Here is a 13,505-nt window from a genome sequence, read left to right as displayed (position 1 = left end):
AAATCCATTAATACTTACTCTTATGTATGGCCACTTGGAATTCAGTACAGCATGTTTAATGATGTTTCACTGATGAACTTAAAAATAGGGTGTTTAACCAATAAACAAAAAAAATATATACTCGAATTTTGTAAAATTCAGAAATTCAGAAAATTCATTGCAGTTTGAGAAATTCACCACTCAGGAATTATTATATGTATTTTAAATTTGCTTTCTGAAGAAAAGAAATAATAAAAACAGTTATCTTTAAAATGATATTCCCTTCCATGAGAGGCAATAGTAATTTAATGTAATTTAAATATTAGCTTAATTCAACTGTGGTGATAAGCCTTTGACTTACAATTTAATTAGCAAAGGTTCAAGAAATGATAATCTGTTAAATATAAATATCTGACAATCTGGATCTTTGTGATAAAATTGTGATTGATGCACAGCCAAATTACATATAGTAAGTATGACTTTATTTTGGATGTTATAAAATCTGAACCTCTGGTTATAACTGATACTTGGAAAAATGCTTTCTGTCTCTTTTATTTATGTACTTATGTAGGGGCTTTTCCAGTCCCTACATTTTTTTTCAAATGCTTTTGGTAAAAACAGAATTTTTAAAAAGTTAAATAAATCTAAAATACACAATTTGATTGCCATTAATCAACTTGTATAATTTATTCCTTGTTCAAACTAGTTTCCTTATACAAAGTCCAGGTGAATCATTCATTCGTTATTTATTCATTCATTCACTCACTCACTCACTCCATCAATTTGTATAGCTGCCCTTCTCAAATCAGTGACACCAGGGATGAACAATATCTTACTTCAACAGGGTAGCTGCACCACATCTTCCATTTGTCCCTGATATCTCCATGCCATTTCCCACCATGATCCAGGAGTATCTGCTTGAGTTAGGCACCTCCCTCTTTCTAATAATGGACAGTTTCCATGGTACCAAAAAGACACAAGTTAAGAAAACCTCTGGTTGCTAATAATAAAATCAAACAGTACAAGTAAGCTTTGTTATATCCGAGATCAGGTTACTGTTCAAGTGCCTCTGTGTCTGCTTGTGATGTTTGTGTACACATGTTTGTATGTCAACTGCTATACAGCTTGAAGAGGCTTGGAGTTAATCTGTCTGTTTCCTACCTGCTGGAGGGAGAAGAGCAGACAGGTGATAGGAATTAAATTTCACATATGTAAGTCAACTAAGTAGTATTTTGCTGTGAAAAGTATCCAGAACTGGTCTGCTCTGTGACAAGAAGCAGAGAAGAGCAAAGAGAAAAAAATCCTTGCTGTATTTCTGGGTATTCTTTCTCTAAGACTAAGTTACAACATACATGTATTAAAAGCACTCATAATACTTGTTTCCCTTGACAGTATGAAGATTCTTTATTGAAATTCTTGGTGTCCCATAGCGGTTACAGGTAAAGGTGTTCTGATAGGAGATGGGAGTTGAATCGTATTGCTTGCTGGATGTAGGATAGATGGTATCCTCACTCCATCTAGGTAGAGCAAGTTAGTTTAGTAGACGCTGGACAAGCTATAGTTGCTATTCTCCAATGACGAAAGTAATGAGGGGAGGAGGCAGGCATTGAGATTACACTGCTAACTACCTACTTTCTCCAACTTCATTTGGTCTAATCCTGGGAATATTCTGCAGAATGCTAGGCAGAGGAAGTAGCCACCAAACCTATGATTTTCTAGGCATACCCCCACTTCTTACTTACCATTGAGCTAAATGGCTTCTCAGCCGCTGAGCTAATTTTAAATTATAAGCAGCAAAACATACATTTTGCCTGCATCTTTCTCTTCCCATTGTATCCTATTTCTCAAAGCAGCCAGAAATCTTGTTTGGGTATCAGAAATCTTGTTTGGGTATCAGAATCCAAGAAGCTGAGACATGAAAATCAGAGTCAGTTGCTCCACACAGTACTAAAGCTAAAGTTTCAGTCCTAAAAATTGATTTGTGACAACTTTGCAGATGACTTTATATTACCAATGATATTAGCAAGAATATTAAGGTGGGGGGGAGATAGAAAGTTCCTTTTGAATTTTAAAGGTAATAGACAGTAAAGATTTAATTAATGTACACAAACAAAATTATTTTAAATAATTTTAATATTTTTATTATGGAATAAGTTTTAATGTTTTTCTAATAGTCTGCTTTTAGTTTACACCACCCAGAGTCACATTCATGAGATGGATGGCTATACAAATGCAATGAATAAAGAAATGAATTGTTGGTTAACTGTTTTTAAACTACATTCTATTCTAATTTAATTTTAGTTTTAAATGTTAACTATAGCCATTAGTAATTGTCAAATTGGCCTTTAAATACTTTCTCTCTCACAAAAGTGGATTATTAGACAAATAATAGAAAGGCCACATTATACAAGAGTCATTCTCTATGGCAATTGGAAGGATGACAGCCATCCTGTATCCCACATACTACCAGTGGAAAGTGAGACCCGCCTTTGGAAAAAAATAAAACCTTAATTGAGAAAATGAGAGAAACATTAAGCTGGTCTAGGGAGAAGCGAGTTCATTTCTCATTTATATTTAAGGACCTCTCCATCCTTTAGGTAAATCAAGGTCAGCGTGAGTTCTGATGAATAGCCTCTCTTTTTTATGCAGGAAAAATCAATCACAATAGTTAGCCTCCTTCCCACAGATGGTCTACATCAGGGGTGTCAAACTCGCGGCATCATGGCAGCGTCACATGATTTTTTCCCCCTTCGCTTAACCGGGCATGGAGGTGGCCAGTGCATGATGCATCCAGCCCATGGGCCAAGAGTTTGACAGCCCTGGTCTACATAAACTCTAGATCACAACACCCAATCCCTTGCTCTGTTTCATTTCACTATGGTAGTCCTACATCACAATGGTTTCCATGATCAACCTCTTTTTCTCACAAAAACAGGGAACATCATCATCTAGCATTTGTGTGGACATCCCCTTTTCTCTCACAGAGCTTCAACAGCCTATGAGCAGAGAAGGAGCAGGCAAGGAGTCTCTCCCAGGCTGCTACTCCAAGCTTCTTTTTATATGAAACTAGACAGCCGGTGTCCCATTGGTCATCATTTCAGAGGTAAATAGAGAAACTGAATTACCACAAGTGGCAAAAAGTAGTGTCCCTCTCCCTTCTTCCCTCCCTCTGGAAAGGTGTGCAGGTGTGCTCAAGAAGTGGATCGGGGGGGTCACATGGGTCAGGAAGAATGAATGGGGGCATGGGAAAGGTGCCACATAGGTCTGGAGCAGGGGTGGGTTCTACTTATCTTTACTACCGGTGCGCACTCTTCTGTGCAGAAGCGTTTTGATGATGTCAGACTCAGTGGGTGGAGCCTCCCGCCAGTTTTACTACCGGTTTTATAGAACCGGTGCGAATCGGGGGCAGCCCACCACTGGTCTGGAGGCACATGAATGGGCAGTGTAGATCCAGAGGGGAGTGTGGGAGTCATCAAGGTATATGAGAGGTGCCACAAGGTCAGGTCAGGTGCATGGAAGGGTTGCATGGGCTCTGTGGGAAAGATGCTGTACAGGTCAGAGAGGGAAGTGAAGGATGGCATGGGTTGGGAAGGATGCCTGAGGCTGCTTTGGAGTGTGCGAGAGGTGCTGTGCAGGTCAGAGATGGTGTGTGGGGGCATGATGTGGGTTGAGAAAGATGTGTGTGAGTGCCCATGAAGTGTTTTGTCGATTGCAGAAGGCATGGGGGGATTAGGGAGGATGTGTGAATGTGTGTATGAGATACCATGTGGGTCAGGGAAAGCACACAGAGGCCAGTAAGAGTTGTGAGAGTGCACACATGGCAGTGTGGGCAAGGAAGGGTGCGTGGAAGTTCCTTCCTTCCAGTTCCTCCCTCCCTTCCTTTCACCTTGCCATCCCATCAGGCAGGTAAGTGGCTGCTAATAAGTAGGCAGGCGCAAGGGATTGCAAGTGGCTGGGAAGCTATCACAAATGGTCACAATTAACATTACATGGCAGCAGCTCAGTAGAGCTGAATCAGCCCAACTTTCAAAAATTTCATTCTATCAGGACTCATGAGTCCCAGATTTTGGATGCATTTTTTAAAAATTTAGCCCATCTGAGGTACCTTGGCTCAAAAAGTGTCGCCGTCTGATGAATTATTTTGCCCAGTTAAAGGAATGAGAGTTTTAGCAGTGTTATAGATACCCCAGGATAAGCTGGCATCAAAAGAAGCAAAAGGCAGAAAATAAATTAATTAGTAGAATCTACAAATTTCTTCTACGCTATAAATTGGAAGAAGAGACAGGCAAAGAAACGATGATTAAGTGGGCTCAAAACATCAAACACACAATACCTTTGGAAAAATGGGAAAAGTTCTGGCAGGTAAATCTAAAATTAATGAAAGCAACGGTGTACAAGGAAAACCAACTGAAAATGTTTTATAGGTGGCACATGTCTCCAGCCAGACTGGCAAAAATACAGCCTAAAAATAGCCCGATCTGTTGGAAGTATAAAAAGATACAAGGGACTTTCTATCATTTATGGTGGACTTGCTCGGCAGCAAAGAAATTTTGGTCTAACATTAAAAAATGGTTGGAACAAATAACAGAAACACAGATAGAAAAAGAACCAGAAACATTTTTATTAAGAATCTTTAACAAATCATACCCTAAAGATATTAAATATCTCATAATTCACATATTAACTGCTGCAAGAATAACTTACGCAAAAAATTGGAAGCAAGAAAGAACACCAAAAGAAACAGAAGTAATAGAAAAAATCTTAGAATGTGCTGAAATGGATAGGTTAACCAAAGAAATACAAGAAAGAGAAGAATCAGAACATTATAAAATATGGAATAATTGGTATAATTGGTTAAAAATGAGAAATAAACAAAAAAATATAGGGGAAAATATTATCGATTTAAATATATAAAAAATGTGATTAGATTAAGGAGAGGTGAAGGAATATATTATAAGTAGAATTGTAGAATGTCACTTTGAAAAAATGCTTAAGAAGAAATCATAATCTTTTTGTGTATATGTTGTATAAATGTTTGTTGTGTATATGTTATGTTATGTCTTTTTTAATATTTATACTCAATAAAAATTATTTTAAAAAAAAGAAGCAAAAGGATCTAGAAGCAGAAAGAGAAATGTGAATGAGAGAGCTGTGAAAAAAGTGCCCTGAACCTAACACATTTCCTGTCCTTAGACACCCCTCCCCCAAATGGAGGGGGAATCTTGTGAATCTCCACAGAATTGTGGAGGTGAAAGGGATCCCAAGGACCATCTATTCTAGTCGAACCTTCTGCAACATATAAGAAAACCATTTTAAACTTTCCCTGAGAAGTGGCTGTCAAGCCTCCTTTTCCAGTCTTCCAGAGATGGAGACCCTGTAATCTTTCATCCTTCTGTGGGATGAAATTGTTCAAAGCTTTCATTATTGATGGTGTGGAAATAGCAGCAACTTTTTTTCCCCATCTAATGAATGAATGTTATGTCTCAGTCTGTCTTAGGCAACAGTGGACCTCCTTTCTCTTCCCTATATAGCCCTTTATCAACCCAAGTGGGAACTCTGGGTGTTGCAGCTTCAACACCGTTAAAGGGCTAATGAAGAAAAGCTGTTTTGCCTCCCAAAAAACAGGCCTCGCAGACGGTTGTCCACTGACTTGGTCTAGTTTTTATTTATCTCTTCTTTCATGATGGAGAGGCAATAAATATAACCCAAGTCTAACAGGGTTCATTTCGGAATCTATTACCCATGAATATTAATCACACCGGGAAAGATCCTCCTACAGGTATTTTCCATATTATGCACAGGAAAGAATTATGGACTGTACTACTTCAGACTGCAGACAGGAAAGGTGCCAAACTTTCAATGCCGCCATGTAAGAAATTCCATGTATATAGTAAACTAGCAGGCAGAGGGGAAAGGACGCCATATAAACATATCTATTCACACATCATAAAGTAGTAGAATCTGGATGAAACAACTTTACCATTTAGGACTTTCTACCACGAAGGCTCCCTTGTTCAGGATACTGTGTGTACAATTCAGTCAAAGGCATGTTTACTTAGAAGACTAAAATCCTGGCTACTCCCTTCGAATGATGCTGCACCCACTGCAGATCTCTGCGATTTAAAAATCCAGTGGGCTGGCTGTTGGCTGGGAAAGGATCACCCAACCACTATCACAGAGGGCCACTGGGAACATCTGGTGAAATGAAAATTGAACTCGGAGTAAGGCAGCTTTCCACATCCCACTCCTAAACCGGGTTATTCACAACAAATCCGTTTTAATGTATTCCTCCATTTTAAACTGGAGTGGGTACAGGTTGCAGCCAGGAAGAATCAGCTAAATTGAAGCCAAGACTTTAACCAGTTCTCTTTGCTTTGCCTGTTTGTTTTTGCAAAGAAAGGGGCACAGCTCTCTGAAACAATGCTCTCTGATCCACTGCTTTGTGTCAATGAACTCATCTTGTGTGCTGCTTTTGATTCCAAGTCAAAAGTCATCCTGTGTGGGCTTTCCCATAGACAACAGAGCAAGACTGTACAGTTTATACTGTCTCCTGTCCTTTTCCATTTCTACTCAATCACCCTTGCAATGCCACTGGCATTGAATCTATACAAGGGAAGCTTTTTTGTAAAGCGATGTCAGCTCAGACACTTTTCCTATAATAAGAGAATGTCATTTCTAACTGCCAATATTAGTGTTTTACAGCCCTTTACTATCATTGCACAACATCTTGACACATAAAAGTTAACAGTGTATCCGAAATGCATGCCAAATACAAGCTTGACTTAGATGGATTAAATATGTTTTTTTGATTCATAGGATCTCGTGAATTTACATTACCCAGAAACCAGCTGCAGATCTTATGTGCAAGAAATTGTTTTCACCACACTGTCCCTTAATCTGGTATATATTATGATATTTCCATCATCCTAGCCATCAATTTGTAGCCTTTAAATAAATCGTAACATACTCAACATTTCTCCAACATTTCACATGTACCCAGAGATCATAGATCAAACTTGAATGTTCCAGAGAAGGATTCACCAAGATTTTCTTCATGGGGATCATCTACACATTCCCCCACACACACACTGGGCTTCAGTGGGGCCTCATTTTGTTTTAAGGATGTACCACTATGCACATGTTTGGTCTCATCCATAGATCATAGCTGAGGCCACCTATGCATATTTAGTAGATTGATAAAAATGGTGTTTCCCATCTTTTCTCAACACAAGTCTTCCTCTAAACACAATATGTCCTGGTTCGTTATGGCAGAACAGGGATTGGAGTCTACTCAGATCCTTTTAGCTTCAGAGCACAGCCCTTCCTCTCCAATCCCTGGTGAATTCCCTCCATGGCATTTTAGCAACAGGAACACCAGAAACTGGATACAAAATGCTGGCAAGATATTTCATGGGCCTCTCATTAACCCAGCTAGATCAAACTGTCTGATCAAGCAACTTGCAGAGTAGAGTAGGAGAATTTGCCCATTAGGGTCTCCCAACATCCCTGCCAAAAAAGCAACAGATCAAAAAGTGATGCAGTCAGCAAAAGAGAAAAAGAAAAACGAGACAGAAAGAGCACTGAGTGTATGAGACAGATGAGCAAAAGAGGTGAGAGCCTGGGAGAGATGAGGCATGCAACAGAGTGAAAAAGCAATTGAGTAGGTAATGGAGCCACAGGGCTGATGGAGAAAGGGATGATGTGAGAGATTTTTTTTCCCTGACTTTATGGAGAGGAAGAAAGCATATTAAATCTAATGTCTGTGTCCTTGGTATGAGCATTTTAAGGATAAAGGATACTGTTTGATCAGTACTTTAGTGGGAAATGATGAGGGCCACCTAGACCTACAGCTTTGACCGGGTAGTCAAGCAAAACTCCAAGATGGCAATAGCAAATTTTCCATGCTGTTGTTAGTTGTATTGATAGATGTACTGTCAACAACACTGTAAGGCAGGGGTGGTATTCACTTACCTTCGCTACCGGTTTGCAAATGTGAGCGTGCAGGACCTTCCGCCCATGTGCAGAGCATCAAAAACAGGACATGATTACATCCGGGCGGGTGGGTGGAGCCTTCCGCTGCCACCGCTACCTGTTCACCTGAACCAGATAGAACCAGGTGAATGCCACCACTGCTGTCAGGTATGTTGGGCTAAGAGAGGGAGTGAGTGGTCCAGTCATCCTAGAAACTCTGAGGGTAAGGAAGGTCTTGACCGCCTGTCTTCCTAGGGCAAGTCCAAACCCTTAGCCAAGAAAACTTCACCACCAGGAGATCAACTGAATTCAAAGGAGATTGCATTTGTTATTGTGCTCCTTCACAAAATTGGTTGGTGCTTTATGACAAGGATTATCACAGCTCAATTTATTACATAATTGCTCTTATCTGTAAAGCACATACAGCATACAGCACCTTACATATGTTTTGGATTACAACTCCAACTCCTATGAGCCTCAGCCAGAATTGCCAACAGATTTTCTTTAAGGAATTGTGCATTACTGAAATTCTTGTCCATCATTTCTGGAATGAGCAGATTGTTTCTCCTTAAGACTTACCGGTATATCCAATAGGGATTTTTCTACTAGCAGAAGAAACGTTGCTGACAAATTGGGAATCCTCTGGGGTATATGTGAACTATAAGTACTTGCATATATTGGACTTCACCTCTTAAGTCTGGATCATTGCTCCCTTAATAGGAAATGACTTTTAATTGCATTGCCATTTTTTTCAGTTGTCCCTGACATTTTAACTATTGCTTTCTGTCCTTAAAAGTGGCTTTAAAATATTTTACGTTAAAAATTAAGTAAAATTTGACAACCATAAATTTGGATAGCTCACAAATGCACTCAGAAGTCTGACTTTTTGCACAAATATTTCTTGGAGAAGCTGAGGGTTGACTGATTTCCCAGAAATAAAAACAGAAGGAATATCTTGTAACATTCCAGGGAGCATGGAAAAATTTCATCTGATTCAGTTATAAAATGTACCCAGTTCTGCTTGACTGTAGTTCACTGTCAACAATGTTCACTATTGCTAGTTCACAAACATACATCTGTGGTGTTACATTACATATTATTAGCCATGAAATAGATTTTTAAAAATTATCCATATCAAAGTCCTCAAAAGAATTCATATATGCTGTGATCAGCATGGTTTATAGATTTTAAGCAGCATGGCACATTGTATTTTACTGCTGGGCTAGGAATCTTGTTAATATTTGCTCAGAATTAAAATCTGCTGATTTAAATGGTATTTGTTTTCAGATAGGTAGGCTGCACCCATTTCTCAGCGGTACAGCAGGGGAAAATGCATGGGACACTCTGCAGGAAGATAAACCAGGCAATATTGTAAAAATTATTGGACTCCTTCTTCGTTTTTACATAAATGAATATAACAGACAGGCAATTAGTACAACCCTGCCTATTGCACCTAAGACTGCTGTTTGGAAATGCAAATATTAGGAGGGTTCTAGCTCATGCATACTTCAGGCCCCCAAAATGATGTTCAGTATCTAGTGTAGGAGTGGTCAACTGTGGCCCATTTACAACCTGTGGATTTCAACTCCCAGAATTCCTGAACCAGCATGGTGGGCTTGGGAATTCTGGGAGTTGAAATCCACAGGTCAAAAGGGGGCCATAGTTGCCCAATCCTACGGTCTTCAGCTAAAGCTGTGGGAGAAGATCTGGAGAATCAATCCAAGTACCAATTTTACTTAGTAAAGTAACTTTACCATCTTTGTAACCTGCCCATTCCCCAAAGTCTTGTACTATGAAATGCACAGAAAATATAAAGAGCTAAATCAGATGAAAGGCCTATTTAGTTCAATCCTTCTGTTTTCACTGCATCCATTCAGATGGTAATAAGAAATCTACAGGCAGATTAGGGACCTCTGGTTCTTTCACAGAACCTACATACATTGTGTACCTCCTGATCTGCGTTTTAAATAAATCTGTAATGGACTTTCTGCTGATAATATCATCCATATATAAGATGGAAACAAACAATATGGGATTAAGAGCCTGTCTTCAACAGTACTGAGCAAAGTGGATGGAAAACACAACTAAAGAATTAACCTGGGGAAGGAATTGTCTTTGCCTTTGGTGTAGAAGAATTTCCTTCCCTTAAGGAGGAAAAATCTGTTGAGTATCCAATGGGGAGTGTTGGCTCCATTCGAGAGGGACTGCAGGAGCCACAAGGGACTATATTAAAAATGCAAGGGAGCTAGCAGCGCGGTTCCTGCTGATCTCCTGGCTTGTAACTCTCCAGGTTGGCAGCGAGGGGCAAACAAGAAGTTAGCCACAGGGAATAAAACGCGAGGGGAGGGGAGAAAAGAGCTGCTGTGATGAGATCAGAAGAAAGAAAACTTTAAAAGGAGGGGAGGGAGAAGGGGGGGACAACAGCTCAGCAGAGAAGGGAAAGAGCCTCGTATAAAAGCATGAGACACACGCAAGGAGAAAACCAGGCTGGACGAAGAAGGGGAGCCCGCCTTTCAGCGCGGGCACCAGCGCTGCTCCCTCTCTTCGTCATCCCAGCACCAGCGGGCCAAGGGAACTGGCCGGGCTCGAGTCCCCGTCCCCCTCAGGCGCCCAGCCAAAGACTTCGACTGTCCCTTCAGACTGGATTTCCCTCTCGGCGGTGGATCATACCCGCGGGGACGAAGAGGCTGAGAGGAGCCGCGGCAGTTCTGCCTGGGAACTAAACCTCGGGCCGGCCACGGCCGTAAGAAGCAGGGAAGGGAAGACCGGGGGAGATCCGAGGGGGTGAAAATTTGGTCCGGGAGAAAATTAAAAGGAGGCTCGGGATTCGCCCTCGAACGGAGCCGAGGCAAGGCGGGAAAACTTCGCGCGGGGGCTCCCAACTGACACACGAGCCGAGCCTGCACTGACAGCCAGCCGCTCTCGGGGCTTTAATGGGCTGAGGAGAAAAGCGCCCCGCGAGACTGAAAGCGCACCCGAGTTGAAGGGGCAGCGCAAAGGCTTCCGAAGGCTGCTGAGGGTGTGTGTGTGTGTGTGTGTGGCACTCTGAAGGACCCGGGTGGCGGGTCTGGTTCTCCTGAGAGACATTGGGGCGAATTCATCCCGGAGGCGAGGCGGGGAAGAGCAGAAATAGCCCCTTCTGGCGCGGACAACAAGCGACAAGACTTCGCAGGAGGGGGACCGACTCCTCCAAGCGGGGCTCACTCCCACTCGCCGCCAGCAGGGGTGGACGCTGCCCGCCCCCTTTCCCGGTGCCTCCGCAGACAGGCCGGGCATCTACAACACCGGCGCCCCGATTTCTCCCGAGGCGAACCAGCCCAGCGGTTCTCTCTCTCCTGTGTATCTCTCCCCCCCGCTCCAACCCGAGGGCTGCCCGGCCACGTCTCTTGGGTCGCGCGGGGCGCGCTCGGAGGCGGGGGGGAGAGAGAGAGAGAGAGAGAGAGAGAGAAGTCCGCGGCAGCTCACCCCCCACCCCCCACCCCAGCGTGCGGCCACTTTTCGCAAGGCGGGCAAAGACCCCATGCGAGCGCCGGGCTGCGAGCGCAGCAGCAGCGACCCCTGCAGCCCGCCCCGTCGCCGTCGGACGAGCGTCCTCAGTCGTCCTTCTCCGCCGCCTCGGAAACCTCCTCCCATCCCGAAGTGGCTCCGCCGTGGTGGTGGCGGTGGCGCGGCGGCAGCGGCGGCGCTGCCTGCGACGACGCTTCCTCTCCTGCTGGCCGGGACGATCCCGAGAGCGGCGCTGCTGGCGCGGGAACTCCTGCTCTCGACTCCTTAGCGGCCGGGCAGGCGGCGGCGGCGGCGGCGGCTGCTATTCCTCCTCCTCCTCCTCCTGCTGCTGCTGCTCAGTTGCCGCCGCCGCCACCGCCACCGCCGCGGAGCCCTAAAGCCGTCCTCTGCAGGAGGATGGTGCGTCTCGTGGCCGAGCTGCTGCTGCTGCTGGGGCTCCTCCTGCTCACCTTGCACATCACGGTGCTGCGAAGCAGCGATCCCGAAGCGCCGCCGGGCAACCACAGCCAGCGTCAGCAGGTGAGAGCGCGGGACGAGGCTGGGCTGTACGTAAAAGCCAAAAGGCTCTTCCCCCCCCCGCCACCCTTCCCCCCCCCGCCCCACTTTTCCCTTGGAGCTATCCCGCCATCGGCAGAAATCCCCGGGCGTCCAGCTGGCGAAAAAGCATTCGTAAAGCGCGCCTTCTTGAGGGAAGCCGCCTTCGACCCACTTCGTTGCAGTTCCTCCGGCGAGCACGCCCGGAGCGGCTGGCTCGCTTCGGGATAGCTTTTCCCAGCTTGGGCGCCCCAGAATTCCCAGCCATCAAGGGCCGTGTGGGTTGGGAAATTTGGAAGCTTAGACCCAACTCTCTCTTAAGAGTCCCTCCCCTCCCACTCCATTCTCTCTTATGGCTCTGTTGAATTGGGATTGTCAAGAATTGAAGGCAAGTTTTTTCCCCCCACCTACTGTTTGTGCAGATTAGAAAGAATTGAGGTTGAAGTCTAAACTGGCAAAAGATTCCCCTAGAATCTTTTCCCATCTTCTTTTGTGCCATTAAACTGCAAGTTTTAAGGATTGTTCCTTACTATTTTTGTGTGCAAAGCATATAGGATGGTCCACCTCTGAACAGTACACCAGCCCTGTGCACAAAAACCTAACAATTTTTGCTCCTATATACTTCTCTTTTCTTACATTAGTTTGTCACCTATATTTCAGTTGGTTCACCCTTGCATTGAATGCTCATTGTTTCTTGGTCCTGTATCTGACTTCCACATGCTCATTTCAAAGTCAAGATATGGACCTTTCTTGGGATAGAGAATTGGCACCTCTGACATGCGTTTAGCCCATATACTGTGTTTCCCTGAAAATAAGACCCCATCTTATATTTTTTTGAACCCTGAAATAAGCACTTGGCTTTATTGTGCTCAATGGGCTTATTATCGGGATGTCTTATTTTGGGGGAAACAGGGTAGAATGGCCAAAAGAGAGGTGCTGGGATTTTTGGTCTGGCAACAAAGCCATCATTTTCTCTCATTGCTGTTCTCGTTACTGCTGCATGCTTAGGCTGCCTATGTTCTTGCCTACTTCAAATTTTCCTGATTTTAAAACCAATTTGCCTGAGATTTCTTTCACCCATTGAAGGTATGTGTGTGTGTGTGCGTGTGTGTGTGTGTATTTTAAAGCACCTTTTGATTAATGCTTTTTATTCATTGCAATATAAACAAATTACATTCTTTATGAGTAAACAGCATTAGTAATCCAGTATAGACCAAATGACCTAATGAAATAATGGCCAAATTTACATTTAACAATAAGCCAAAAAGAGTATTTTTATTAGAACATGAATGAGCATGGAGGTTATTTGTACCATCAGACGAGGAAACCAGGCAGGCAAAACTTTGCTTGATGCACAAACACGAGGTCATGATTTATTATGGTTAGCTATGCTACTATTAAGGTATCAAGAATATTCCCTGGTTTGAAGCTGTGACAGGGGGTTGTTTGGGCACATAAGAAACTATAAATTTAGATGTCTTATCATGCCATGTCATACTTGTCTGTTTACTTGC

At 43.3% G+C, this 13,505-nt stretch overlaps 1 protein-coding gene and 1 long non-coding RNA gene across 2 annotated transcripts in view; one reads left to right on the top strand and one right to left on the bottom strand.

Moving 5' to 3' along the window:
* LOC148116719 (uncharacterized) overlaps positions 1-13,505 on the bottom strand; it is a 28,569-nt gene that overhangs the window by 12,504 nt on the left and 2,560 nt on the right. The window lies entirely within an intron of this gene.
* Positions 10,244-13,505, top strand: part of ISM1 (isthmin 1) — a 38,472-nt gene continuing 35,210 nt past the window's right edge. The window contains exon 1 of the mRNA XM_034432388.3: positions 10,244-11,976. Coding sequence (XP_034288279.2) covers positions 11,854-11,976 — 123 coding nt within the window. The 5' untranslated portion in view covers positions 10,244-11,853. The remainder of the gene's footprint in view (positions 11,977-13,505) is intronic.

Source organism: Pantherophis guttatus, chromosome 1, assembly GCF_059756535.1.
Source record: "Pantherophis guttatus breed Tessera chromosome 1, ASM5975653v1, whole genome shotgun sequence".
Taxonomy (NCBI): domain Eukaryota; kingdom Metazoa; phylum Chordata; class Lepidosauria; order Squamata; family Colubridae; genus Pantherophis; species Pantherophis guttatus.
Note: the sequence above shows the minus strand (reverse complement) of the source record. Positions and strands in the feature narration are given on the sequence as shown.